The sequence below is a fragment of the Bufo gargarizans genome, chromosome 4, assembly GCF_014858855.1.
Source record: "Bufo gargarizans isolate SCDJY-AF-19 chromosome 4, ASM1485885v1, whole genome shotgun sequence".
In the NCBI taxonomy this organism is placed as follows: domain Eukaryota; kingdom Metazoa; phylum Chordata; class Amphibia; order Anura; family Bufonidae; genus Bufo; species Bufo gargarizans.
Genome location: NC_058083.1, coordinates 384,272,109 through 384,298,436, shown reverse-complemented (window position 1 = coordinate 384,298,436; position 26,328 = coordinate 384,272,109). Strand labels below are relative to the sequence as shown.

The 26,328-nt window shown below is 50.1% G+C and overlaps 1 protein-coding gene across 2 annotated transcripts in view; it reads right to left on the bottom strand.

The window, feature by feature from the left end:
- Positions 1-26,328, bottom strand: part of MTR (5-methyltetrahydrofolate-homocysteine methyltransferase) — a 123,558-nt gene that overhangs the window by 40,807 nt on the left and 56,423 nt on the right. For both annotated transcript variants that reach the window (XM_044289004.1, XM_044289005.1), the window contains 9 exons: positions 24,680-24,859; positions 24,217-24,333; positions 22,569-22,709; positions 20,425-20,514; positions 19,818-19,970; positions 18,535-18,645; positions 10,580-10,680; positions 9,996-10,063; positions 8,582-8,702 (listed from right to left, as the gene is read on the bottom strand). In XM_044289004.1, the coding sequence (XP_044144939.1) occupies positions 8,582-8,702; positions 9,996-10,063; positions 10,580-10,680; positions 18,535-18,645; positions 19,818-19,970; positions 20,425-20,514; positions 22,569-22,709; positions 24,217-24,333; positions 24,680-24,859 (1,082 nt within the window). The remainder of the gene's footprint in view (positions 1-8,581; positions 8,703-9,995; positions 10,064-10,579; positions 10,681-18,534; positions 18,646-19,817; positions 19,971-20,424; positions 20,515-22,568; positions 22,710-24,216; positions 24,334-24,679; positions 24,860-26,328) is intronic.

Sequence of the window (26,328 nt, the reverse complement as noted above, 5' to 3'; positions counted from 1 at the left end):
CCTTCGGAAGAAATTCCGGAACAGGACGGAGAACCACCTTGTCCTGGTGAAAAACCAAGAAGGGCTCCACGCAAGAAAGAGCCGCCAACTCAGACACACGCCGAAGAGACGTGATAGCGACGAGAAAGAAAACTTTGCAAGACAACAAGCGAGGGGAAACCCTGCGCAGAGGCTCGAAAGGGGAAGATTGGAGAGCCGCCAACACAATGTTGAGATCCCAAGCAGGAACAGGAGGGCGATAGGGGGGAGCACAGTGAGCAACCCCCTGAAGAAAGGTCTTAACCGGACCGAGCGGAGCCAGCGGACGCTGAAAAAGGACCGAAAGAGCCGAAATCTGACCCTTCAGGGTACTGAGACCCAAGCCCAGAACCAGACCAGATTGCAAAAAGGACAAAACCGTAGGAAGGGAAAACCTCAGAGGGGGAGTCCCCAAGGCCTCACAGAAAGCCAAATAGGCCCGCCAGGTACGATAATAAATCCTGGCCGAGGCCGGTTTTCGTGCACGAATCATGGTACGGACCACGTCAGCCGAAAACCCCCGCCGCGTCAGGACCGCGGTTTCAATAGCCACGCCGTCAAACGTAGCGACCCTAAATGCTGGTGGAAGATCGGCCCCTGAGAGAGGAGGTCTTCTCTGAGAGGCAGAGGCAAGGGAGCGTCTGCCAGAAGCAACATAAGGTCGGCGTACCACGGACGACGCGGCCAGTCCGGGGCGATTAGGATTGCTGGCGTGCCCTCCGCCGCAATCTTCCGAAGGACCCGCGGAAGAAGAGGCAGGGGCGGAAACACGTAGAGGAGCGAAAACTCCGTCCAGGGGAGGACGAGCGCGTCCGCGCCGTAAGCGTCCGGATCTTTGGCCCTGGCCACGTAGATGGGAAGTTTGTAGTTGAATCTGGAGGCCATGAGATCCACGTCCGGACGACCCCAACGGAGACAAAGAGACTCGAAGACGTCGGGGTGCAGAGACCACTCCCCCGGGTCGATCGTCGTCCGACTGAGGAAATCCGCCGCCCAATTGTCCACCCCCGGAATGTAAATGGCCGAAAGGGCCGGAACATGAACCTCCGCCCAGCGAAGGATCAGAGACACCTCCCTCATCGCCGCCGCGCTGCGAGTGCCCCCCTGGTGATTTATGTACGCCACAGCCGTGGCATTGTCCGACTGGACCCGAACAGGGAGACCCTGCAGCAACGAAGTCCAGTGTCGGAGCGAGAAAAGAATGGCTCTCAGCTCCAGAACATTGATCGGCAGTCTGGACTCCGACGGAGACCAAGTGCCCTGGACGGATCGGGGAGGAAACACTCCCCCCCAACCCCGCAGACTGGCATCGGTGGTAATCACCAGCCAAGACATTGGCAGGAAAGACTTCCCCTGAAGAGGGGTCCGCAGCCACCAGAGGAGAGAGGAACGAACCTGGGGGGAAAGGGGAAAATGCCGATCCAGACTCTCCTGGGACTTGTCCCAAGCGGACAGAATGGCCGTCTGAAAGGTGCGGGAGTGGTACTGCGCGTAAGGAATCGCCTCGAAGCAGGACACCATCTGACCCAGGACCCGCATGCTGAACCGGAAAGAAGGACGGCGGTGGGACAGAAGGCTCCGAACCGACCGATGGAGGAGCAGGCGCTTCTCCAACGGAAGACGAACCACCGCTGAATCGGTATCCAGCAGCATCCCCAGAAAGACCAATTGCCGGGAAGGAACAAGAGAGGATTTGGGTAGGTTGATAACCCAACCAAACTGGCGCAAGGTCTGCAGCGAGAGATCCACGCTGGCTGAAGTCAGTGACAGAGAAGGCGCCTTGATCAGGAGATCGTCCAGATATGGAAGCAGAAAAACTCCCCTGGAACGAAGTAAGGCGAGGACCGGGGCCAGGATCTTCGTGAAAACACGAGGGGCCGTCGCCAGCCCGAAGGGAAGGGCAACGAACTGGTAGTGTTCGGACCCCACTGCAAAACGCAGAAAGCACTGATGACACCGTGCGATTGGAATGTGAAGGTAGGCGTCCTGGATGTCGATGGAGGCCAGGAACTCCCCCTGTTCCAGAGAGGCCACCACCGACCTGAGAGACTCCATCCGGAACCGCTGAAGACGAAGGAAGCGGTTCAGCCGTTTCAGATCCAGAATGGGTCGCACCGAACCCTCCTTCTTGGGGACCACAAAAAGGTTCGAATAGAACCCCTTGAACCTGTCCCCCATAGGAACCGGGATGATGACCCCTTTGTCTAGAAGAGTCTGAACGGCAGCAAAGAAATCGGCCGCCCCTCGGGAATCCCGGGGAACCCGAGAGCGAAAGAACCGAACTGGGGGAAGGGACGCAAGCTCGAGTTTGTATCCGGAAGACACAACCTCGAGAGCCCAGGCGTCGGAGACGTGCGCCTGCCAGAAGTCCCTGAACAGGAGGAGACGTCCCCCCACCCGGGTGGGTGGGGGCGCACCTTCAGGCGGGGGGCTGCTTGGTCGCGGGAGCGCGAGCAGGTTGAGATTTGCGCCAGGAGGGCTGGGTCCGAAAAAAGGGTTTCTTACGCCTGTCCTGGACAGGGTTAGTGGACGGACCAGAAGCGGAGCGAGGAGCGGAAGCCCTACGAGAAGACCTGAAACGGGAGAAGGTGGGACGACCACGAGTGGAGCTCCTAGCTTTGGATTGGGGAAGATGAGTACTCTTCCCCCCCGTGGCTTCCGAGATGATTTCATCCAAACGGGTTCCGAACAAACGAGCACCAGAGAAAGGAAGGCTAGTAAGAGACCGCTTCGACGCGGCGTCCGCCGACCAAACCTTTAACCAAAGCTCTCTCCTAGCAGACACGGCCAGAGCAGACGAACGGGCAATAAGAGCCCCTGCATCCAGGGATGCTTCACATACAAATTTTCCAGCCTGAACGATAAGTTGAGTCAGGGCACAGAGGTCTTGAATAGGGACGTCAGATTCAAGCTCCAGATCCAGCTGAGATGCCCATTCTGAAACCGCTTTACCCGCCCAAGCGGAAGCAAAGACTGGCCGAAGCGCGGATCCGGAGGCCGAAAAGATACCCTTTGTAAGGGCCTCTACACGGCGATCTTCAGTGGATTGTAAGGAAGAACCATCTGCGACGGGAATAGCCGTGCTCTTGGCCAAACGAGCCACAGGGGGGTCGACCTTGGGAGGAGACGCCCAGTTTGTGATGCAATCCGCCGGAAACGGATAACAAACATCTAACTTTTTTGGCGGGGTAAACCGTGCATCAGGACGGGCCCAGGCCTTAGAAACCACTGACGAAAAGTCAGCATGGAGGGGAAAAACCGCCGAAGCCTGCTTCTGGCGAAAAAAGGAAACACTGGTTTTCTCAGGATCAGGAGGATCATCGCGAATTTTAAAGGTATCACGGATACTGTTTATAAGGTGGCCCACAGCGGAAGCCAGCTTTGAAGGCAGCGCCGAATCCATATCCCAATCTGAATCAACCAGCTCCCCTTCAGAGGGCAAATCCTGCAAGGAGGAAGGGCCCGACTGAGAACGCACCCTTGGGGGGGATACCGAAGCATCCGAGGATGACCGGTGATCCGCCCTAGGCCGCTTCTGGGATTGGCGGGCTCTAGAGGAATCGCCTGCAGAGAGAGACTCAGACGGGTCGGCCAGGACAGCGGACCCGGAGGGCCCAGCAGGGGAATCATCCGGCTGCGACAAGGGCAACACATCTGCAAGTCGGCCCACAACGCTAGTGAGACTAACCACAGCCTGGGAGAGGGATCTAGCCCAGTCAGGGGGATCCAAGAGGCCAGGGGGTGACACAACAGATGGCGGACCCTGCGATGGGTCTTTGCAAAGCGAGCAATGCGGGTCAGACTGCCCTTGAGGAAAGGGCGCCTTACATGCGGTGCAGGTATGATACCAAGGTCCCACCGGCACTAAGGGGTCAGACATGTTGGTAGGAGCAAAGAAAAAAACCCGAGTCCAGGCCAGGGGGCTACAGTGAGGAAGGGTCAACAGTCCTACCAGGTCACAGAAGGAAGCTGAACGGCAGCGGCAGCAGCAGAAGAACGGCGGTGTGCAATCAGAGCAATGGTCCGTCCTGCAGTGAGCTCCCAGAAGCACGCAGGCACGAGAGTGGGCGGGACTAAAGAGGCGCGGGAAGAAAGTCGTCCGGCCTCTGAATGAAGACCAAGCCAGCGCTGGCCGGTCCGAAACTCCGCCCCCCACCGAAAACATTATCGCGCGCGCGCGCGATTCAAATCCCGCGCTCCACCATCACAGGACTCCCCAATGGCCCCCGCCGCAGCGGAAGCAAGGTAGGAGCCCAAAGAGGAGGACCGGGTGTCGGCGTCCTGCCATGCAACGGCACAGCGGTCGCATACCCGGCCGCCCTCAAACAAGTCTCCCCCATGAGTCATCGCCGCCGCGCCGCTCCCAGACTGTACAAAACAGGGCGCCCGGCCGCCGAATCGCGCCTGCAACGAGGCCATCAGTAAAGGGGAGTCAGAGAGGAGCACCGAACCCTCCGGAGAGGGGAGGGAGGGAGGGGGGGGGGGAGCGGGGGAGCGGAATGGCTGCACTAGCCACCTCACCTGCGACGTCTTCACCCTCTAGTCCATCCAGCTGGGACGCCCCTTCAGCCACTGGCACAGAGTGACAGTAGCTGGAGAGGGGCTTGCAGGTGGGCGACCCAGTGCTGGCGGGATACAGGGGAGCATGAGCTGCCCTGGTCCTCCTTTTCTTCTGTGGGGGAGGCAGCAGGGCGGATAACCGGCCCTGGTGCAGCTCAACCCCGGGAAAACAGAGAAGTCTACTGCGACTCTGTTGTCCCTGTGGAAAAATCCAAGTGAAAAAAAAAAAAAAAAAAGTAAAATCAAATTAAAAACTCTAAATCTTCACAAGACAACTCTGCAGTGCAGAGAGTGTCTTGCCTCCTTGACACTAAGCAAAAAACTGGAAGTCTCTCTCTCCAGGCTGAGGGTATAGCTGCTGGAGGAGGGGCTTAACAGTCTTTTACTTAGTGTCACGCCTCCTATGGAGATAAGCTATACCCAAGAGTTCCTGTGTCCCCCAAGGAATTGGGCGAGAAAAGGGGGGCTCGTCCCAGAGCGCCACAGCATGTACGGAATCGCAAAGTGCAACCTGAAAGGGAGTTATGCACAAAACCAGTATAGCATGCGATGGAACGCAACAGTCCACCCCGAAAGGGGGGAAATTGTACCTGGCCAACTACAGTTGGCAAGAGTGCAAAGACCCGTCCCAAAAGGGAGTGATGCCTAAGGCCGAACCCACTTCAGAGAAGCAGGACATACCCTATAAACCAGCAGGAACGCAGGAGGTCCACCTAGTGAAAGGGGAACATGCACAGGGTATCCTAGCATTAAATGAGTGTGCAATAATACACCCAACACTGAACTCAGCGAGAGAGTAACTACTCTGCCAATGAATGGGGACATGTACAAGTCCAGCCCAGCCATATAAGGACAGCCGTGAATCCCATGAGCGTGCCAAATTCTGCCCTTGAAGTGAGAGGTGGTCACGCACAAGGCCAGCACCGTATCCAATGGAAGTGCAAGCGTTCCACCCATGATAGAGGGCCATTCTCATGGCCAGCAATGTATCCGGTGAGAGTGTAGCACACCGCCCAGAAAAAGGGGGGTAAAGCACATGGCCAGCATCTCCTCCAGGGAGAGTGCGAGCACACCGCCATGCATGGGAGTCATACACATGGCCAGCAACGTACTGGCGAGAGACAAACACAGTCACTAAGAACGCGTGCATGTCGCCTGAGGAAGGAAGGCATGCCCCTGGCTGGCAGCGAATCCAGCAAGAGTGCGTACACCGCCTACGGAAGAGGAGTCATGCCTATGGCCGACAGCGGATCCAGCGAGAGTGCAAGCACCCTGCCATGTATGGGGTACATGCACGTGGCCAGCAACGTACCTGCGAGGAAACACCCAAAGACAGAGGGATGTATGTATGCTGCCTGAGGGAAGGAGGCATACCCAAGGCCGGCAGGGAATCCAATGAGAGTGCAGCATACCGCCTAAGAAAAGGCCGGCAGCGCAACCAGTGAGAGTGCAGCACAATAACATAGTACATAAGTACATCATAGCACATCAGCGAGAGTGCAGCATAATAACATAGTACATAAGTACATCATAGCACATCAGCGAGAGTGCAGCATTCCGCCTATGGAAGGGGGTCGTGCACACAGCCAGTACCGTATCCGGTGAAAGTGCAGTATCCCGCCTAAAAAAGGGGGTCATGCACATGATCGGCAACAGATCCAGTGAGAGTGCTGCGTTCCGCCCAGGAAGGGGGTCACGCACATGGCCGGCAGCGAATCCAGTGAGTGCAGCGTTCCGCCCACGGAAGGGGGTCACGCACATGGCCGGCAGCAAATCCAGAGAGTGCAGCGTTCCGCCTATGGAAGGGGGTCGTGCACAAGGCCAGCACCGTATCCGGTGAAGGTGCAGCATTCCGCCTAAGAAGGGGGTCATGCACATGGTCAGCCAGGGAGAGTGCAGTAGCCCGCCTAGGAGGGGGGGGGATGCACATGGCAGGCACCATAACTGGAGAGATGATGAATGCTGCCTACAGAGGGCCGAATGCACTTGGCCAGCGCCGTATCCTGGAAGAGGCAAGAAAACCGCCTAAAAGGGGAAATGCCCTAGCAGCGACGCAGGCTGGGAGCGCAACACCATGCCGCCTGTGGAAAGGTCATGCAGACATGCAGCATTACTGATGAGGCTGCAGCGTCAAGCGCAGCCCAATAGAAATCATGATCTATTTTTTTTATTTTATTTCATTTTTTTTTTTTTTTTTTTTTTTTTAATTATTATTTAAACTCAGCCTCTGAGGCTAAAGGGGAGCCACCATATAGGGGCCCTGAGAGACAGGAGAAAAAAGGGGGGCCAACTATACAGACCCAATTTTGGGAGCCGGCCTGCACCCAAAGGGTTAACAGGGATCCGGCCTGGAGGGCGGCGTGCGATCCCCTGGGGGCGGAGGAACCTCCAGGCGGGAAAATTCGCGCCTGGAGAAGTTCCCGCCCCCTCCACCAGAGACCGGAATATTGCGGCCTAGTAGGCCGCGAAGCCGGGGGCTAAATTGCGGCCCCCGGCCCGTCATACCGCCGGGACCTGCGGCGGAACGGCGCTTCAAACCGGCCGCGGGAGCCCACCCCGCGGGCCGGTCAGGATTGCGGCCCAGCAGGCCGAAGCCTGGGACCAAAGTAGCGGAGCCCCGCCGACCGCCACCTGCTGGGGCATAGCCCAATGCCGGCCGCGGGAGCCCACCCCGCCGGCCAGAAGAGACAGGGGCCCGGAATGGTGGTTTGCCGGCGCGGGAGCCCACCCGGCCGGCCGGAAGAGACAGGGACTGGAATGGTGGCTCGCTGGCCGCGGGAGCCCACCCCGCCGGCTGGAAGTAAGGGGGCCTGGAATGGCGGACCGCCGCGGGAGCCGCGGAGCCTAAAATCTTTTGCGGCGCCCGGCCGCACCGGAATATTAGTGCTGACCGGACCGGTGCCCGTGATGGGTCAGGGGCAGCAAGGCGCGGGCCCTGTGGCCCTGAAGCAGTGGCCGGTAAGAGGGAGGGGGACCCTGAGACCGGGTCTGTGAGGGTGGGAAGCCTGCCTAACCCCTACGTCAGGGGCAGCTAGGTGCGAACCTCTGCAGCTCCCCAGGCATTCTTCTTGCAGGAAGAAGGGTGCCAATGTCCTATGGGAGAAAAATGTCGCCCTGTGGCAGCCAGGGGCCAGCCTAGGGCTAGCAGGAACAAAAGGGTCCAGAGGGCCTGTCAGTATGGGGGTCAGGCACGCAGGAGACCGGGGTGGGGTGAGGGGTGAGGGGGGGGGACGTAGGGCTGGAGAAGCCAATCTCTCACCATAGCCGTCTTCACCCTCGGTCCGTTCCAGCAGGGTCGCCCCTTCAGCTACTGGCACCGTAGTGGCAGGACGCTGGAAGAGGGGCTTGGCGTGCGGGCGACCCTTGTGCTGGCGGGATGTAGGGGAGCTGGGCTGCCCTGATCCACCTTGCCTTCTGTGGGGGAGGCAGCAGTGCGGATGACCGGCACTGGCGCAGCTCGACCCCGGGAGAAACAGAGAGGTCTAGTGCGTCTCTGTTGTCCCTGATGTTCTGGAACAAAAAGAAAAGAAAAAAGTAAAAATCAAAAATTAAAACAAGGAGAAAAGAGCCCTGCAGAGCAGGGAGTGTCTTGCCTCCTTGGACACTAAGCAAAAACTGGCAGTCTCTCTCTCCAGGCTGAGGGTATAGCTGTGGAGGAGGGGCTTAACAGTTTTCACTTAGTGTCACGCCTCCTATGGAGATGAGCTATACCCAAGGTCTTCTGTGTCCCCCAAGGAAACTGGGCGAGAAAAACGGATTGCATTACTTTTTTTTCGCTGATCCATAGACTTCAATAGGGCCATGTCCTGATTTTTACCGACAAGTATAGGACATGTTTCATTTTTTTTGCCAAGCCGTGCAATGGAAGAAAAGGGCCCATATAAGTGAATGGGACAGCATCTAATCCGCAAAAAAATGGATCCGCATTTTTGCGGACAGCATACGGCTGTCTGAATGAGCGTATTACCCACCTGAGGTTTATGTAAAGAAAAAGAGAACATACCGAGAAGTAGTTGCTCCGCCAATCAATAATGGAAGCTTTATTGAGAGACGCTCCATTTCTTTGGCAACAAAGATCATTTCATCCAAGGAAGGGGTGATCAGGCCAGACAAACCGATTATATCTGCAGCAAAGAATATCAGTGCTTTACTAATGGCCTGTAATAGTAAAACTGCTCATGCACAAACTGGCTAACCAGCCTCAGTCCCATATTAACGTAAATGCTTCACGCAGTTAAAATTAATATCATAAGGGGTTGTGTCAGGATATTGATGGCCTATCCTCAGGAAAGGTCCTAAACAGCAAAATCGCCCAGGATCTGACTGTCAGTACCCCTGAAGATCGGCTATTTGAAAGGGTGGCGGCACTAATGCAAGCGCTGCATCCTCCAGTTTTTAAGTGCACACAGTGTAGATTATAGTCGCAATGAGGTGCAATTACAACTGCTCATCCCATGGCTGACCACCTAATGTCTATGGGAGCGTCCTGACCCCCCCTACACACACACACTCCTTGGAGGCAGATTTTTTAAAAGAGAAGGACTGGATCTCAATATGTCCTTCCTTTGCTCTCAAGAGGATAAGCCACTGCCAGAATAGTCTGACAGTGGATTATTCCACTTCCCCATTAAGAAAGCATGCACACTTGGTCAAACTAGCATTCAGCCAAGAGAACCAATGCTGCCAACCTCAGCGGGCGGTCTTGTGCCATACACTGCTGAGGCCAGTGATTGGCTGAAGCACATAAGCCATATACAGCTACTGCTGCAGCCTGTACATAGAAACCGAAGCAGCAGTCCTGGTGGGGGACTAAGTGGTGCGCATAGGTCCTTTTATTATTTTAAATTTTATGTATAAGCAGTGAGGTTTCTCCCAAGAAAGAGAACCATCTCACCAGCGCTATCTATTGGGATTTGATAAGGGATTATAGCCAAGCCAGATATCTGTCCAAAGACAGCCGTTTCGGGTGCTTGACCCTCATTAGTATGGAGTAAGATTCTGGCTGGCTCAGTGTGATGCCTTGGAGGTGGCTTCCAGGGTGCTTAAAAAGACCAGTCCTTTATGGAGACCTAATGGAAATACTCTATGGGTATTAGTTTCCCAAGGAGCATTGCCAATAAGTATCCATACCATGGTGTACTTCCAGTAAGTCTCCACATGGGACTGGTCTCTTTAAAGGAGATTCAGCACGCTGCCTAGGCCAAGTATAAGCAGTATGCAGTAAGCTGCTAAAGGCAAAGGCAGAAACAATGGCTAGTATTGAAGGGTCTATGCAGTGGATTTGGAGCTCTGCATCATAAAAAAAAAGGTATGACGGCTACAAAGAATTATCAAATCATCATCAGGAACTAAATGGTAAATTCTTAAAACTGTGTGAAGTTCTATAAAAAGGGAAAACAAAGTTTAAACCTACTTACCAGCTTTATTTTCAATGGCAGTGCGCAGAATTTTATCGCATGGAGTCATGACTCCCAAGTCGATAACCCTAGAACCCAAGATCAAGAATACATTGACGATAAATAAATGGAACAATAAACCCTAATTTTCTCTTCACAATGTTACTGTACCCATATTCAGTCATTGGAAAAACTGAAAAGTTACAACAGCTACTGACATCACTGACTTTATATGTGAAGGATAACATTTGTGATTTTGCTAGCGATACCGAAAATTTATTAAAATCACCTAATTTGCCAACATTTCCGCTATGGATGAAAAGTTTAAATTATATTTTGCCTAAAAAAAGATTCTATACAGAAGAAATAAGGAGGTTGTGGGGATATTGCAAGAGTTAAATTACATTAAAACAGGATTTAAAATTTTCTTTATAACTACTTGGGGAAAAAAAAAAAAAAAAACTCAAATCACCAGTTTGCATTTACAAAAAGAAGTTCCACTTGGTGCGGCCTGCAGAGGCATTATTAGACAGTTGTAAAAAGGTAACATTTACTGAGGATCTGAGCTTATAAACGTGTATATAACGTATTTCCCAATTGTATACCTGAAATTGTTGCAGCCAAGCACCACGCCAACAATATTCTTGCCAATGTCGTGCACATCCCCCTTAACTGTAGCAATTACAATGGTTCCTTGGTATGGATCCTAAGTATATCATAAAAAAACAGGAAAAATGAGCATATGGTAATATACTAGTCATAATAATACAACGAGGATGAAGATGGTTACACAGCATTTCAGGTGAAGGGAGCTAAAAAGAAAACAAAATAAAGAAAATATGAACAACACACCAAAGCAGTTGTAAAGTAATAAAAAATGGCTGCCACTGATACACAAAGTGATACCAACACTGAAACAAAATCCTATTACAATATTTTGAGTGCCTAAAGGGTTAACATATGCAATTCTGCCCATCGTCAATGTTAAATAATCACATAGGCAGACATCACCAAGGGTGAAGGGACTAGATAAGAAAGACGTGTCAATAAAATGTGAGTCGCCTTAGGCCTGATTCACATGACTGCGCTCAGCCTGTGTGTTGGCCGCATCTCCCAGACAGAGCACAGCTCGTCAGACCCAAACTGACTGCATCACATTGATTTATAATACAGTTAGTTCCCATCTGATCGCGGCTCTATTGCACTGTACTCACATGGATGATGTGAGTACAATACAGCAGTGATCAGATAGGAACTGACTATCATAAATCGTTGTGATCAAGTCAGTTGGGGTCAGGCGGCCTGGGGTTGGTCCGGGAGATGCAGCAGACACACGGCTCGTGTTTCCCAGACCCAGTGCCTTTATATGAATCAGCCTCAACTCCGGTCTTTGTGAATGTTCTGATATAAAATAATTATTGCCTCCTCTACTCACATACGCCTAAGGAGGAGATTTTTTGTGAAACTCACCTGTAAAATCTTTTTCTCGTCTTTTCCATTGGGGGACACAGACCATGGGTATAGCTTAGAGGTATTAGTAGGAGGGACACTATGCAAATATAAGAGAGCTCCTCCTCCTCGGGCTATACCCCCAGGCTCCACTAGGAGGAACTCAGGCATTGCAAAAGCAGTAGGAGAAGGAGGAAGAAAAAAATAATGGAAGCCATCGGACCAAAGCCCATGAGGTCCAACCACAAACAGAATTGAACTGAACCCCTCCCGCAACAGGCAGAATGGGTGGGAGCTGTGTCCCCCAATGGAAAAGACGAGAAAAAGATTTTACAGGCGAGTTTCACCCCAAAAAATAAATAAAAAAAATCTCCTTTTCTCGTACATTCCATTGGGGGACACAGACCATCGGAGGTGACGGAGGCGGTAGTCGTCGGATACACCTTCAGGGCCTGGACGACATCCAGGGAATGGAGAGCGCGTTCCTTGGGGTTTGCCGGAGAAGGACAAAAAGAGGGCAGGACAAGACCCTCGTTAAGGTGGAAAGGGGAGACCACCTTGGGCAAAAAGGAGGGAACCAGACTGAGCACCACCTTATCCTGGTGAAAAAACAGAAAAGGCTCCTGGCAGGAAAGTGTGGCTAGCTCCGATACCCGCCTGATGGAAGTTATGGCTACAAGGAAGACCACTTTCCAGGTGAGAAAGGTCAGGGAGACCTCCCTCAGGAGGCTCGAAGAGGGCCGTCTGGAGGGCGCGCAGGACCAAGTTGAGATCCCAAGGAGGTAAAGGGGGAACGTACGGAGGAACCGAATGCGTCACCCCCTGAAGAAAAGTCCTCACAGGACCCAAGACAGCAAGGGAATTCTGAAAAAAAGACAGGCCAGAGTCGAAACTTGACCCTTCAGGGAGCTCAGTGACAGTCCCATCTCGAGTCTGGACTGAAGAAACGAGAGAGCCATCGGGAAGGAAAAACGAAGGGGAGAAAAACCAGAGTTCTGACAAAAGGCAAGGAAGGCCTTCCAGGTACGATAGTAGATCCAGGAGGAAGTCGGCTTCCTCGCTCTGATCATGGTTCTAACCACCGAATCCAAGAACCCCCTCTTCAGGATGGCGGTTTCAACAGCAACGCCGTTAAACGAAGTGACTGTAAATTGTGGTGGAAGAGCAGGCCCTGAGACAGCAGATCTTCTGTCGGGAATAGGCCATGGGGCGTCCGCCAGCATCCGAGCCACGTCCGAGAACCATGCGCGGCGAGGCCAATCCGGTGTGATGAGAACTGTCGGAATCCCTTCCGCCTCGATCTTGCGTAGAGCCTTCGGCAGCAGAGGAAGTGGAGGGAAGACATAGAGGAGGCTGAAGTTCTGCCACGGAGACACCAGCGCCTCCACCCCGTACGCCTTCGGATCTCGGGCGCGAGCCAGGAACACTGGGAGCTTGTTGTTGAACCTGGACGTCCACATCCGGACGGCCCCACCTGCGGCACACGTCTTCGAATACATCCAGATGCAGAGACCACTCACCTAGATCCACCTTGTTGCGGCTTAGAAAGTCCACTGTCCAGTTGTCTACTCCTGGAATATATACCGCTGACAACACTGGAACGTGCGACTCCGCCCACAGCAGAATTCTCTGCACCTCCTGCATCACTGCCCGGCTGCGGGTCCCGCCTTGATTGTTGATGTAAGCCACCGCCGTGGCATTGTCCGACTGAATCCTCACCGGGCGGCCGGCAAGGAAAGGAGTGGAAAATCGCTCTCAGCTCCAGGATGTTGATCGGGAGACGAGATTGTCGCCGACCAAACCCCCTGAACCGTACGGGACCGGAGAACGACGCCCCAACCCAGGAGGCTGGCATTGGTGGTGACGATCGTCCAGGAGAACGGGAGGAAAGATCTTCCCGACATCAGGTTCATCGGGGACAGCCACCAAGGAAGAGCTGCCCAAAACCGCAGAGACAGGCGGAAGCGAGCGTCCAGACCACGAGAGGTCCTGTCCCAGAGGGAAAGGATCTCCTGTTGCAGCGAACGAGTGTGAAACTGGGCATATGGTACAGCCTCGAAAGAGGCTACCATAAGACCCAGAAACCGCATGCACTCCTGGATGGAGAGACGTGGGGAGCGCAGCAGGTGCGACACTGCCCCTTGGATCTGGGAGGACTTGAAGTCTGGAAGAAACACTTTGGCGGCCAAGGTATCCAAAACCATCCCCAGGAAGGAGAGTTTCTGGGCCGGGAGGAGAGAGGATTTTTTGGAAGTTGATCAGTCAGCCGAACTGTTCCAAGGTCTGAACAGTGACCCGGACGCTGTCCTCGGCCTGCGGAAAAGAGGGGGCCTTTATCAGGATGTTGTCCAGGTAGGGCAGCAAAGGAATGCCCCTGGTGCGAAGAAGAGCCATGAGCGGCGCTAGGATCTTGGTAAAGACCCGAGGGGCGGTCGCTAACCCGAAAGGAAGGGCGACAAACTGATAGTGCCGGCCACCAATGGAATCGTTGGTGAGATTCTGCGATCGGGACATGCAGATAGGTGTCCTGGATGTCTACGGATGCGAGGAACTCCCCTGGAAGAAGAGAAACAATAACGGAGCGGAGGGATTCCATTCGAAACCTCCGCACCCGCAGAAACTTGTTGAGCAGCTTCAGATCCAGGATCGGACGCACCGACCCCTCCTTCTTTGGGACCACAAACAGGTTGGAATAAAACCTGTGACCTGTTCCTCTGGGGGAACTGGGGTAATAACCCCCGGTCCAGAAGGGAAGAAACTGCCATCAAGAGATCCGAGGCTCGGGCTGGATCCCCCGGAACGCGAGAAGGGAAAAAACTTTCCGGCAGTCTGGACGCAAATTCTATCTTGTAACCCGATGTTACAATTTCTAGAGCCCAGGCGTCCTGAACATGAGCCCTCCAAACCTGCTGATAAGAGAGCAGGCAGCCCCCCACCACGAGGGGTGGGGGCGTCCCTTCATGCAGAAGACTGCTTGGGAGCAGCAGGGCGGGCCGACTGCGCCCTCGGGCGCCAGGAAGGCTGGGGCTTGAAGGAGGGCTTCTTGCGGGAGTCCTGTAACCCCCCTGCGAAGGAAGCAGACGACGTCCTGCTGGACGAGAAGCGGCGAAGGGACTGGTACCGGGAACCGGAAGACCTGGTCCGAAAGGGGCGCGTGGACCTAGGTTGTGGAAGATGAGTGCTCTTGCCCCCTGTAGCGGCAGAGATTAACTCGTCCAGTTCAGCCCCAAAAAGTCTGGAACCCTCAAATGGGAGGTTTGCCAGGAAACGCTTGGAAGAAGCGTCGGCATCCCACACCTTCAACCAGACCTCTCTGCGCTGAATGACCGAGAGGGCTGAAATGCGGGCAAAGAGGGAACCAATGTCCATGGAAGCCTCGCAAAGGAATTTGGAAGCCTGAGACATCTGGAGAACCAAATCTAGTGTGTCAGTAGACGCATCTTGTTCCGCCAGGTCTTGGTGGTGGCGCTGCAACCACACCGAGAGAGCTCTGGCCACCCATGCCGAGGCAAAGGCAGGTCGCAGTGACGAGCCCGCCAGTGAGAAAATGGATTTGGAAAGAGAATCTAGGCGCCTGTACACAGCGTCTTGCAGAGAGGAGCCGTCTAGGACAAGGAGGGCCGTGTTTTTGGCTAACCTGGCCACCGGGGGATCCACCTCAGGGGGAGAAGACTCTCTCCACACTGTCAGCCGGAAAAGGATAAAGTGTATCCATGCGTTTGGTGGCAGAAAACTTTTGATTAGGACGGTCCCAGGCCCTGGATAGGACCGCGGAAAATTCCTCATGGATAGGAAACGCGGCAGCCTCCGGCTTCTTGGACGCGAAAAGGGTGAACTCCCACCTAGAGGAAGGAGGAGAATCCCTTTGGAGATTAAAGGTGTCACGGACAGCCGCTACTAAGTCAGCCACCATGGTGGAGAGTTTAGGCGGAGGGTCCGGCTCTATGACCTCGTCCGAGCCGGACAATTCCCCTTCAGACTTGCGCTCCCTAGGGGGGGGGGGGAGAGAGTCGTCCGAACGCGCCTCTAGACTAGGGGGGGAAACAGTCATCCGAGGAGGCATGCTGCCGCTCACGCTGCCTCTTAGTAGTCAGGCGTCCTCTGCGGGAACCACTGCGAGGAGACTGAGTGGTTGGCGCCACTGGATTGGAAACTGCCATACGTTCCATAAAGGACATGGCTGCCTTGGCGACTAAGGCCAAATCAGCGGCCACGCCAGACGCTCCCAAGCGGGTACCGCAGGCTCCGCAGGGACAGGGAGGGAACTGGGCTGGGCAAGAGAAGGAGGAGAAGGATGATCCTGTCCAGGGGCAGGGCAGGAGGCACAGGTACCAGTGACAGAAAGTGGTAGAAGACACGCCATACAGGACCCCATTGGGGCCCGAGAAGGGGTTTTGGCAGACTTAGGCATGATGGCAACCATAAAAAGATCTACCAGCTGCAGTTAGAAAATGGAAACTCCTACCACCCAGGCAACGACACAGAAAAACACCACCAGAGAGGAGCAGGGGAGCAGCGACAGGCGCAAGGAGCTTCTCAGCAGGCGGAGGAAGATGCCGGAGCGAAGCGCTAGGTCCGCCCCCAGGATACGTCATAGAAGCGCGAAAAGAGCGCGCGCTCCACTCCCTGCGCTATATGAAAAAATGTCCCCCGGCGCCGAACGCGGCGTAGCGGGGGTTAATGAAGGTACGTCATTCCCTGCAGTGCTGTCGGAGGCCCCCGAATGAAGCGGGAGATCCGTCGCTGGCGAGTGCTGCTGTGGGATGGTAGAAGCGGCGCCACGCTGAGAAAAGTCATGCCACATAGAAAAAAACCTCAATGGGAGCAGAGAGTCTCAGCAGGGACTAAAAGACGGCGGCGGGCACTCCACGGGGGACCAGGAAAGCGCTATGCCGACCTGTGTCCCCATCTAGAATGAAAATAACAAAAAGGAGTAGAATCAATAAGTGTCACCCTCCTTCACCAGACACTAAGCAAAGACTGAGTTCCCCCTGGTGGAGCCTGGGGGGTATAGCCCGAGGAGGAGGAGCAGCTCTTTTATATTTGCATAGTGTCCCTCCTACTAATACCTCTAAGCTATACCCATGGTCTGTGTCCCCCAATGGAATGTACGAGAAATAATTAAGCAGACCCATATGACTCAGTGTGCAGAGTCCCCCTCAATATGCACTCTGATTCCACATATCTCCTATACTTTTATTGGGAAGCCCTGGTATACACTGCTGTGTGGTGACGGATGTTATAATCAGTATTATTTCATGATGTAATTTCCATGAGTCATATGCCCGTGTGCACTGCGTGTAAAAGGGGGGACAGATGCTAAATTCCCTACATTAAGTTTGTGACCGAATCCACATAAATCTATTAGGAAATGAATACATAGGCCTGCAAGGTGGCAATAACGTAGATTCGCTAGAACAGGTGTTATATTTGTATCTTTTATAGGACTTGTGGGAAGTGTGAGCTTTGCATAAGACCGGTGCTGCTAATATTCGCTGGCATGTGCCTAATACCTTACCATACCCTGATCCATTATTTTATGGGTAAGTATTTGCATAACAATTAGTGTTTGGGTTATCTAAGAATTTTTTATTTATTTTTTTAACTCCTGCAGAAATGTCCTATCGTTGTCCGCAAATTGGACAAGAATAAGACATGTTGCATTTTTTTTTTTTAAGGACAAAGGATGTGGAGAGCACATGAGCGTGCTGTCTGCATGTTTTTTGGCCCCATTGAGATGAATGGGTGGGCATCCAAACCCTAACTACGTTTGATACATTCGGGTAAACTACACTAATGCCGCCAGTATCGGCATTGTGGAATTGATACTGTCTAAGGTGTTCTGCTGCTCATATAACACTTCAAAATTTGATGGCTTTATAATTGCATTGGAACCATAGGTACACCCAATGAGGTCTGAGTATCAGTGACGGTGCTCTCCGTCGTTGGAGCTCAGTCAGTTTGCATATACAATCACATGGCACAGCCAGGAGCATGTGTTAGTTTGTTACACACACACACAATGTGTACTGAATTCGCCTTCCCCACCAGCCAGAGGCCACTCCAGAGGCACAGAGAGCGTGCTCTGCTCTGACACTAGCAACTGAAGAAGGTAACGACCCCCGACTATTCACTGCATTATAACCGAGTACAGGAGCAATACAGCCAGTCACCCAACGCGAGCACTACTGACAACTTCTATTTCTTTTTATTAACATATGTGAAGGCAAGGTCTAACAATGTACAGAGATCCTAGGCTTTTTGGGGGAGATTAAAACTGGTGTATATTAGAACTGGCTTAGTTGACCATAGCAACCAATCAGATTCCACATTTCATTTTTCAGAGCTCCTTTAGAAATGTGATTGGCTGCTATGGGCAACTAAAGCAGTTTTCCTTTACACCAGTTTTGATAAATCTCCCCCTTTATTTCCAAGACAGAAGAGTAAAGGCGATGGAGCGGCCGATTCTCAGGAATGAGCGTTCATTCCCGACAGTCGGCTGCTCACTCAGTGAAGGAGACCCCTGCATTTACATGCAGAGATTCTCCTTCACAGTATGAGGATGAGGAATCACCATAGCAATGTCTCGTCCCCATACAGAATCATTGTTTCTGGGCAGCAGATCGCTGTTTAGACGATGACAGATCGCTGCCTGCACGAATGACAGGATCTCCCGATGAACAAGCATACCTCTTGTTTATCGGATGATCAGCGGCACAGGTGGCCATATTCTCAGGAATGAGCGTTCGCAGAAAGGGTTGTTTCCGATAATCTGGACAATTATTGGTTCATCTAACTCCACCTTAAGGGTCCATTCACACGTCCGCAATTCTGTCCCGCATTTTGCGGAACAGAATTGCGGACCCATTTATTTCTATGCAGCCGCACGATGTGCAGCCCAGATCCGGAAAAGTTGTTTAGTGATTACTATAACTAACAATGCAGCAATTTAAGAAACGTCAGTCTTAGGGCTAAATCACAGGGCCACGCTCGGTCTGGGAAACATGGCTGCATTTCCCAGACCAACCGCAGCTCAAACAATACAAACCGATGCTATACTTTGCTATATGTTTCTGGTAACTAGATGTTATATTATGGGAGAGAAACTTACATCTTCTTCTTCTGTATTTCCAGTTATAGCCCTCATCTCTTCTCTCTCTTTCTCCATAAAGGGAATTAGATATCCCACTGACTTCTTCATGACCCGGGCAGACTTTATCACCTTTACAGGAAAAAAAGATATGGCAAATGCTTTAATAATACAGAAACATGAGACATACGGAAGCCAAAAGATCAAATCAGGAAGCTGTGATGCTTGCTGGGAAAGTGACTGTCATCCTGGTCACTGTGGCCATTTCTGATACTACAGTTCAGCCACATTCAGGTGAATGGAGCCCAGACAGTGTACCAGACACAACTGCATGGTGGTACAGCAGAGAGTCTTTCTACTAACTATATCTGAACCAACCACACACTGATGTCCCATCATAAGGGGACCAATGTACCACTGTGAATACCTCTTTAAAGTGTTCCAACCTAAATGTATTTTTGGAGAAACCTGTCTCAGTGCCAATCAAGTTACAGGAACACTTGCAACATAATTGGTGCTAAGGAAATACTGCTCAACAACCTTTAAAGAGTAACTACACTACATATGGTGGGTCATAGGGACATATCAGAAGGGTTGATAGGCGGTGGTCCCAAGTCTTGGACCCCCACCAATCACTAGAATGAGGGGTCAGAAGCGTTCAGCCAAAAGCAGCTTCTCCTTGCTGTTGCACGCAAGACTGTGGACGAGCTCATAGACTTTCTACTGAAACCATCTACAGTCTCGCACTCAGCAGCGTAGAGAAGCTGCTCTTCTGACCACTCAGTGGGGGTCTCAGAGCTGGGACCCCCACCAATCAAAAGTTCTAATATGTCCCAAAACTGTAGTTACTCTTTAAGGAATATTCTGATTATTTCAAATTATACACTATCCAAAGGATAGAGGATAAATTATAGATTGGTGTAAGTCCAACCGCTGGTACCCACACTGATCAAGAAAATGGTCCCTGGTCTGGATAGGTCATCAGTATCGGATTGGTGGGGGTACAACTACCAGGTCCACATCCCCCCCCCCCCAAATCAGCTGTTTTGGGAGTAGAACGCAGCAGCACTGCGAGCGCCAGTGCCTTCACAAACAGCTGATAGGCAGGGGATCGGGTGTCGGACACCACTGATCAGATACTGATGACCTATCCATAAGTTTGTACCAAGAGGTTGCCACAGCCACAGCAACTGATAGCTCGGGCAATACGTACACACCAAACTAGTTGAAACTGTCCATTTTAGCCATTTTTTCCACAGAAAATACCACCTGGAATAATATGCTGTCAACAACTTCTATTCTACCTGTGGTAAGAACATCTTTCCAGCACCAAACAGCTCTCCAACAACCTTCATGCCATTCATGAGGGGCCCTTCGATAATGTGAAGGGGTCTTGCATATTTTTCTTTATTTGCTTTTGCCTCCTCTGTGTCTTCAATGACGTATTTGTCAATGCCCTGAGAAACAAACAGAAGAAAAGCACAGATAGTATGTAACAGAATTATATTATGAATTTATAAGGCAAGGGGATGAACGAGCAATACTGCCAAAAGCAACCGTCGTCAGCAGGATGGCAGTGGAAACGCTCCTCTGACCCGCCATTATTTTGGCTGTTTAACTATGACTAAAGTATGAAGATACAGCAGTCCGTCAGGTAAAACCCTCAAACCGAAAGAAGACTGCAGACCACAATGCCTGACTCCATCACCTTCTAGCCTCAGATGAAGGTAAAGCCTTGGCTGATGGAAACTGGAATGCAGCATCCAAGTAGAACCCAAAAACAGTTGAGACTCCGTTCAAGGGGTTATGCCATGATTTGCACCACTTACTACTGCCTCCAAGGCCCTGCCTAAATGTAAAATGTGCTAAACAGTAAAATAATTTTATTGTCCAGTTACTCCATGTACTTACCTTGACCAGAGCATATTCTAGCCTCTCCTCCACAGAGCCATTTCTCCACTCATCAGTCTGGATAACCTTTTTACCACCTTTAGCTGTGGTCTTAAAGAGAAAAAACACAGCAGGAACACAAGTATTATTAAAAGTGCGGTATTAATGTAGAGTAAAAAAAATGCACTTACCAGATAAAATCATGAATTTTCTACAGTTGAAATCAAAGGCTGGATTTTTGCTATGGATTTAGTAAAATCACTAAAATAAAGTGGCCTAAATGGGAGGAAATGCTCCAAAACCCCAAACACTGTAGCAGGTTTATAACCGGGGAGCAATTCCTCTGCATGTGATCCGTTACTAGCAGTAATCCCCAGCAAAAAAAATGCATAAAATGGAGGATGTCGGCAGCGGACCACATGCACCACAATGGCATCCTACACAAGATTGTAGTGTGTGGATGAAAATATACAAATACATAAATCGCTGCAAAAGGTGCACCACAATGATATGCAACTGACAATACTGGCTAATCCCTCAGGCTAATGTTAAAAACTGAGACTTTAGCCAATGTATTCCAGTCAGGAGCACAACGGAGCCCTTTTTCACCACTGTCAAGGTATCTCAGTGTGGCATGGGTCCTACCACTAGACTACCTACGGTGTGTGAACACGGTCTGAATGGTGCTAAGATCTAACTCACAGCCAAGCTCCCACATACCTCCATAGTGAGATCACTCATGCAGTGGGAGAAGGGATAGGGCTTGGCTGTGAGTTAGAGCTTAGCACCATTCAGACAGTGTTCACACACCATAGGTAGTCTAGTGGTAGGACCCATGCCACACTGAGATACCTTGACGGTGGTGCAAAAGGGCTCTGTGTTGTTTCTGACTGGAATACATTGGCTAAAGTCTCAGTTTTTAACATTAGCCTGAGGGATTAGCCAGTATTGTCAGTTACATATCATTGTGGTGCACCTTTTGCAGCGATTTATGGATTTTGTACCCAAAATAAGTGAGATGCCACTTAATTCTGACATGGTTCCAGAAATCCAAGCTTAAGTTTCCTATGAATGAACAGGGCAGTGGCGTACCTCCAATAGAGGCAGACCACGCAGCTGCTATGAGGCCCGTGGGAAAGGGGGGCCTGCAGTGGAGGATAGGCCCCGCCCACTAATTACACTTGTATGGCTACATCAGAATGTAAGAAGTGGATAAGGACCTATGGTGATGTCAACCATGTGACCAGTGCAGGAAGCCAAGGAATAGCAGAGCAGCAGAAGTCTGAAGGACCTTTGGTGAGGTCATCATCATGTGACCAGTACAGAGGACTGGTGAAAGACCTGTGGGATATCGCTGTGAGGGGGTGGAGCTTCTGTGTGGTGCCTGGAGGAGAGGTTAGTGGTGTCCTGGGATAACCCATAACATCCTAGAAAAGCTGGGAGTTGTAGTTCTGTCCTATTATATCCCTCTCCATGTAATTTAAAAGTATGCCTTTGCACAGTCTGGTAATTTTGAGAGTTGTAGTTCTTCTGGCCTATTGTATCCCTCTCCATGTAAGAATACTCTCCATGTATATTAGGAGGTTCTGCAGCAGCTGAGGTGTCTATTAGGAGGTTCTGCAGCAGCTAACCTTTTTACCACCTTTAGCTGTGGTCTTAAGAGAAAAAACACAGCAGGAACACAAGTATTATTAAAAGGTGTGTATTATGTGTGTATTAAGAGGTTCTGCAGCAGCTAAGGTGTGTATTAGAAACATCAGTTGTGACTGGATAAAATCCTTTAGTTTTCTGTGTCTGCACTTTGTAAAATGTCCCTGTCCTGTTCCTCTGCCTGCACTGTGACCTGACTGACCAGATCCAGCAGCGTCTCCAGTCCAGCTTGGTGAAGATCTGCCCCAGGCCCTGACCGCGCCAAGTACATTGCTCTCCGGCTCCCATCAGCCCTGTAGACATAGAATGGAGAGGCAGGGCTCATGCTCCATTCAAGCTCTTCTTCACTAGGATCATGCAGTGAGGAGGAATGAAGGGGTGCCATTCTAATGACCTGTGTGGGTCCGAGCGCTCACCAATCAGACATGTATCACCTAATCAGTGAATAGGTGATAATGTCCATTGCAGAAAACCCCTTTCACCACTAAGCAGTAGATTTGTGCACTGCCTTTTACCTGTGCATATTTTAAAAGCTTCTCTGTTGCTTCAGGATCCTTATTCCAAATGATATCTTCACATAGTTGAAGTAACTCTTTATCAATGTCAACATAGACCGGAAGACTTCCTGCATTCACTATCCCCATGTCCATGCCAACCTACAGACAACAAAAAGACGACAATATGGCACAACTGCAACATTCCCCAACGTAAATGAAGATTACGACAATATTTGTGTCATTGCGACTCAGATTCAAAGGCTGAATCTCCAGGAATGTGAGCACAAGAAATTTTATCACCAGAGGTCACATTTTAATATATATATATATATATATATATATATATATATATATATATATATATATATATATATATAGTAGCAGGAAAGTCCAGAATGCACTCCAAAATAAAAGTGAAAAAAAAGTGATTTATTCACCCATAACAGGCACAACTCGCGACGTTTCGGCTCGCAGAGCCTTTCTCAAGCCAAGCCTTTCTCGCTTGAGAAAGGCTCTGCGAGCCGAAACGTCGCGAGTTGTGCCTGTTATGGGTGAATAAATCACTTTTTTTTCACTTTTATTTTGGAGTGCATTCTGGACTTTCCTGCTACTATAACAATTGAGGTATTGCCGCTACCTTATACCGGATAGTGCACCCACACCCAGGTTGATGCTCCCGCTGGATTTCTCTGGTTTTCTATATATATATATATATATATATATATATATATATTATATTATATTATATTATATTATATTATATTATATTATATTATATTATATTATATTATATTTATTATATATATATATATATATATATATATATATATATAGTAAAACCAAACCCAATTAAATGGCATCTGCCAGCAGATTTGTATCTATGGAATTGGCTGACCTGTTACATATGTGCTTGACAGCTGAGGGCATCTGTGTTGTCCCATGTTCATATGTGCCCCCACTGCTGAGAAAAATGCCTCTAGGAGCAACGGCGTTGCTGTTACACTTATAGACTCTGCTCTCTCAGCACTTTGATTTGCCTGGACCCGTTAATCAAAATTAAGGGGGCGCTGCAGTTGCAGATAGAGATGAGCCTCTAGGAGTTGCATATATTCAAACATTTTTCTAAGCAGTGGGGACACATATGAACATGGGTCGAACACAGATGTCTTCAGCTGCCAACCGCACATGTAATAGGTCAGTTTCATACATACCAAATTTGCTGACAGAGGCCCTCTAAACTATTTAGTTATATGAGGCCCAAAGAGGGGATAGGGTCCCATCTAGAAGAGGACACCGAGTCATGGGACAAATATTTATATATATATATATATATATATATATATATATATATATATATATATATACACACACACACACATATACACACACACACACCCCAAGTTCCTCATATTCATTTATTTAGTGTATATATTATTAGCAACATTTACCAATTATATATTCACGGTGGTCAGGGTGCTGCGGCATTGTGTGTGGTTTTGCTTTGTACTTTCAACCATGGTGACACATCTGCACATTCACCTCATTTTTTTAGTGAAGATAAATACACTACTACGTTTAACAAAATGTGCAGAAGTACATGTACAATATGTTTATTTTGGATTATTGACAAATCTATAGAATCTGGGATTTCTAAATAAATCCTTACCTTAATAGCATGGTACAGAAACACAGAATGCATGGCTTCTCTAATAACATCCATGCCTCGGAAAGAGAAAGAAAGGTTGGAAAGTCCACCGCTGACCCTAGCTCCTTTCAGAGTTTCCTAACAAAGATCAAAATCATTTGCAGTGATTGCCAATAACATGACAGTTCTAGCACGCGAGATCGCTTTCCCTAAAAAAAAGTCAATAGTCCCACTCATGCGAACTGTTCTACTTTGTTGCAGTGCATACTGTACCTGCAACACTTTTACACGAAAGAAGGATGTATCCTAAAATCCATACACATCAATGTAAAATACAAAAATTTATAAACTTTGACTGGTGTGAACAATAAGACAAACAATAAAGATAAATAAATTAGACCCAGTATTACTAGTAACGAGAAAGCGTCAATAATGCAAGTGCTTGTTCCATTCAACTGAATGCTTCAGGTCCGGTGCTACTTACCTTTATTGCTTTAGTAGCTTCAATAAAGTGTATGGCATACTTGTCATGCTCCTCCATGCCAGTGCCAATGGTTAAGATATTTGGGTCAAAAATTATATCATTGGGGTTAAACCTCAATTTATTAACCAGGAGGTTGTATGCTCTTGTGCAGATGCTGATTTTGGTCTCGGCGTCCGCAGCCTGTGTGAATGAAAACAAAGATGAAATATAGGCACATTTACAAAGGTCTATACATCTTAAAGGATGTTAGGATCCCTCGGACACACGCTCCGATTTCAGCATATTAAATATTTCACAGTTTTTCATCTCTTATATGCATATGCTTGTACTGTGAAACTACAGGGATTTTCTAGGACCGACACATTGATGACCTATCCTTAGGATAAGTCATTGATACAGACTAGGTTAGGTCCCTCCTAGCACCCCTACCGATCAGCCGTTTGCAGGGGCCATTGCAGCCTCTTCATACTATATTAACACAGGGCTGTGCACTGTATAGCAGCTCAATCCTATAGCAGACACCAATAGCAAGCCACGGCGGGGACGAGTCTCCTAGCGTCACCCGCTATGCTAGGGAGGCTCTTTCCTGTTGCAGCCTGCTATTGGCTGCATCCCTCACCCCGGAGAAGCAGGTACTATCCGTGTGAGGGGCCCGGACATATGGGGGGGGGGGGGGGGGGGGGGGGCATTATAGGTCTTTGATAACCTCTTACCGATCCTGACATTGTGAACTAAGAATACAGACATGGAGAGCGGCGCCGGGGATCTCACTGCACTTACTATTATCCCTGGGCGCTGCTCCGTTCTCCTGCTATGCCCTCCGGTCACTAAGTTATAGTAGGCAGAGTCTGCCCTTGTCCTGCTGTAGCGCTGGCCAATCGCAGCGCAGAGCTCACAGCCTGGGAGGTTATTTTCTCCCAGGCTGTGAGCTCTGCGATGCGATTGGCCAGCGCTACAGCAGAACAAGGGCAGACTCTGCCTACTATAACTTAGTGACTGAAGATACCGGAGGGCATAGCAGGAGAATGGAGCCGCGCCCAGGGATAATAGTAAGTGCAGTGAGATCCCCGGGCACCGCTCTCCATGTCTGTATACTTAGTTCACAATGTCAGGATCGGTGAAAGGTCCTCTTTAAGTACTGCAATACAAATATTTTTTTAATGTACATTACATTTTCCTCTCTGGTTGCGCCCCCTGCTGTTTATACTTCTGGTCCACCTTCTCCTGCATTCAGTGGTGGACTCACATGCTCAGGAGCTTCCCTGTTCCCTCCCTCTCCACAACGCTGGCGTAGTGATCTCATAGTGAAGTACCCAGACACTTTTCATTCATTCATCCCTGCTTCTAAATTCATACAAATATATACCCATACCTTTCTCTAGACAGCACAGAAGGAAATTGTGGGGAAGCAACATACTATATGCACAGGATGAAAAGGGTTGACCACAGCTAACTGCAATGCATCTTGTGGGACACAGACATTTGACTGTCAAGTGAGCTGCTGCCCACCCACAAGAAGGGAATAAAGTCTTCCAGAAAAAAAAGTTTAAAATTAATGGGATAACCCTTTTAAAGGATAACTGTCACACTTAGACCCTAATTTCAATTTTCATATATGTAGTTGCTAATAACATGCTATTCCAGAATCA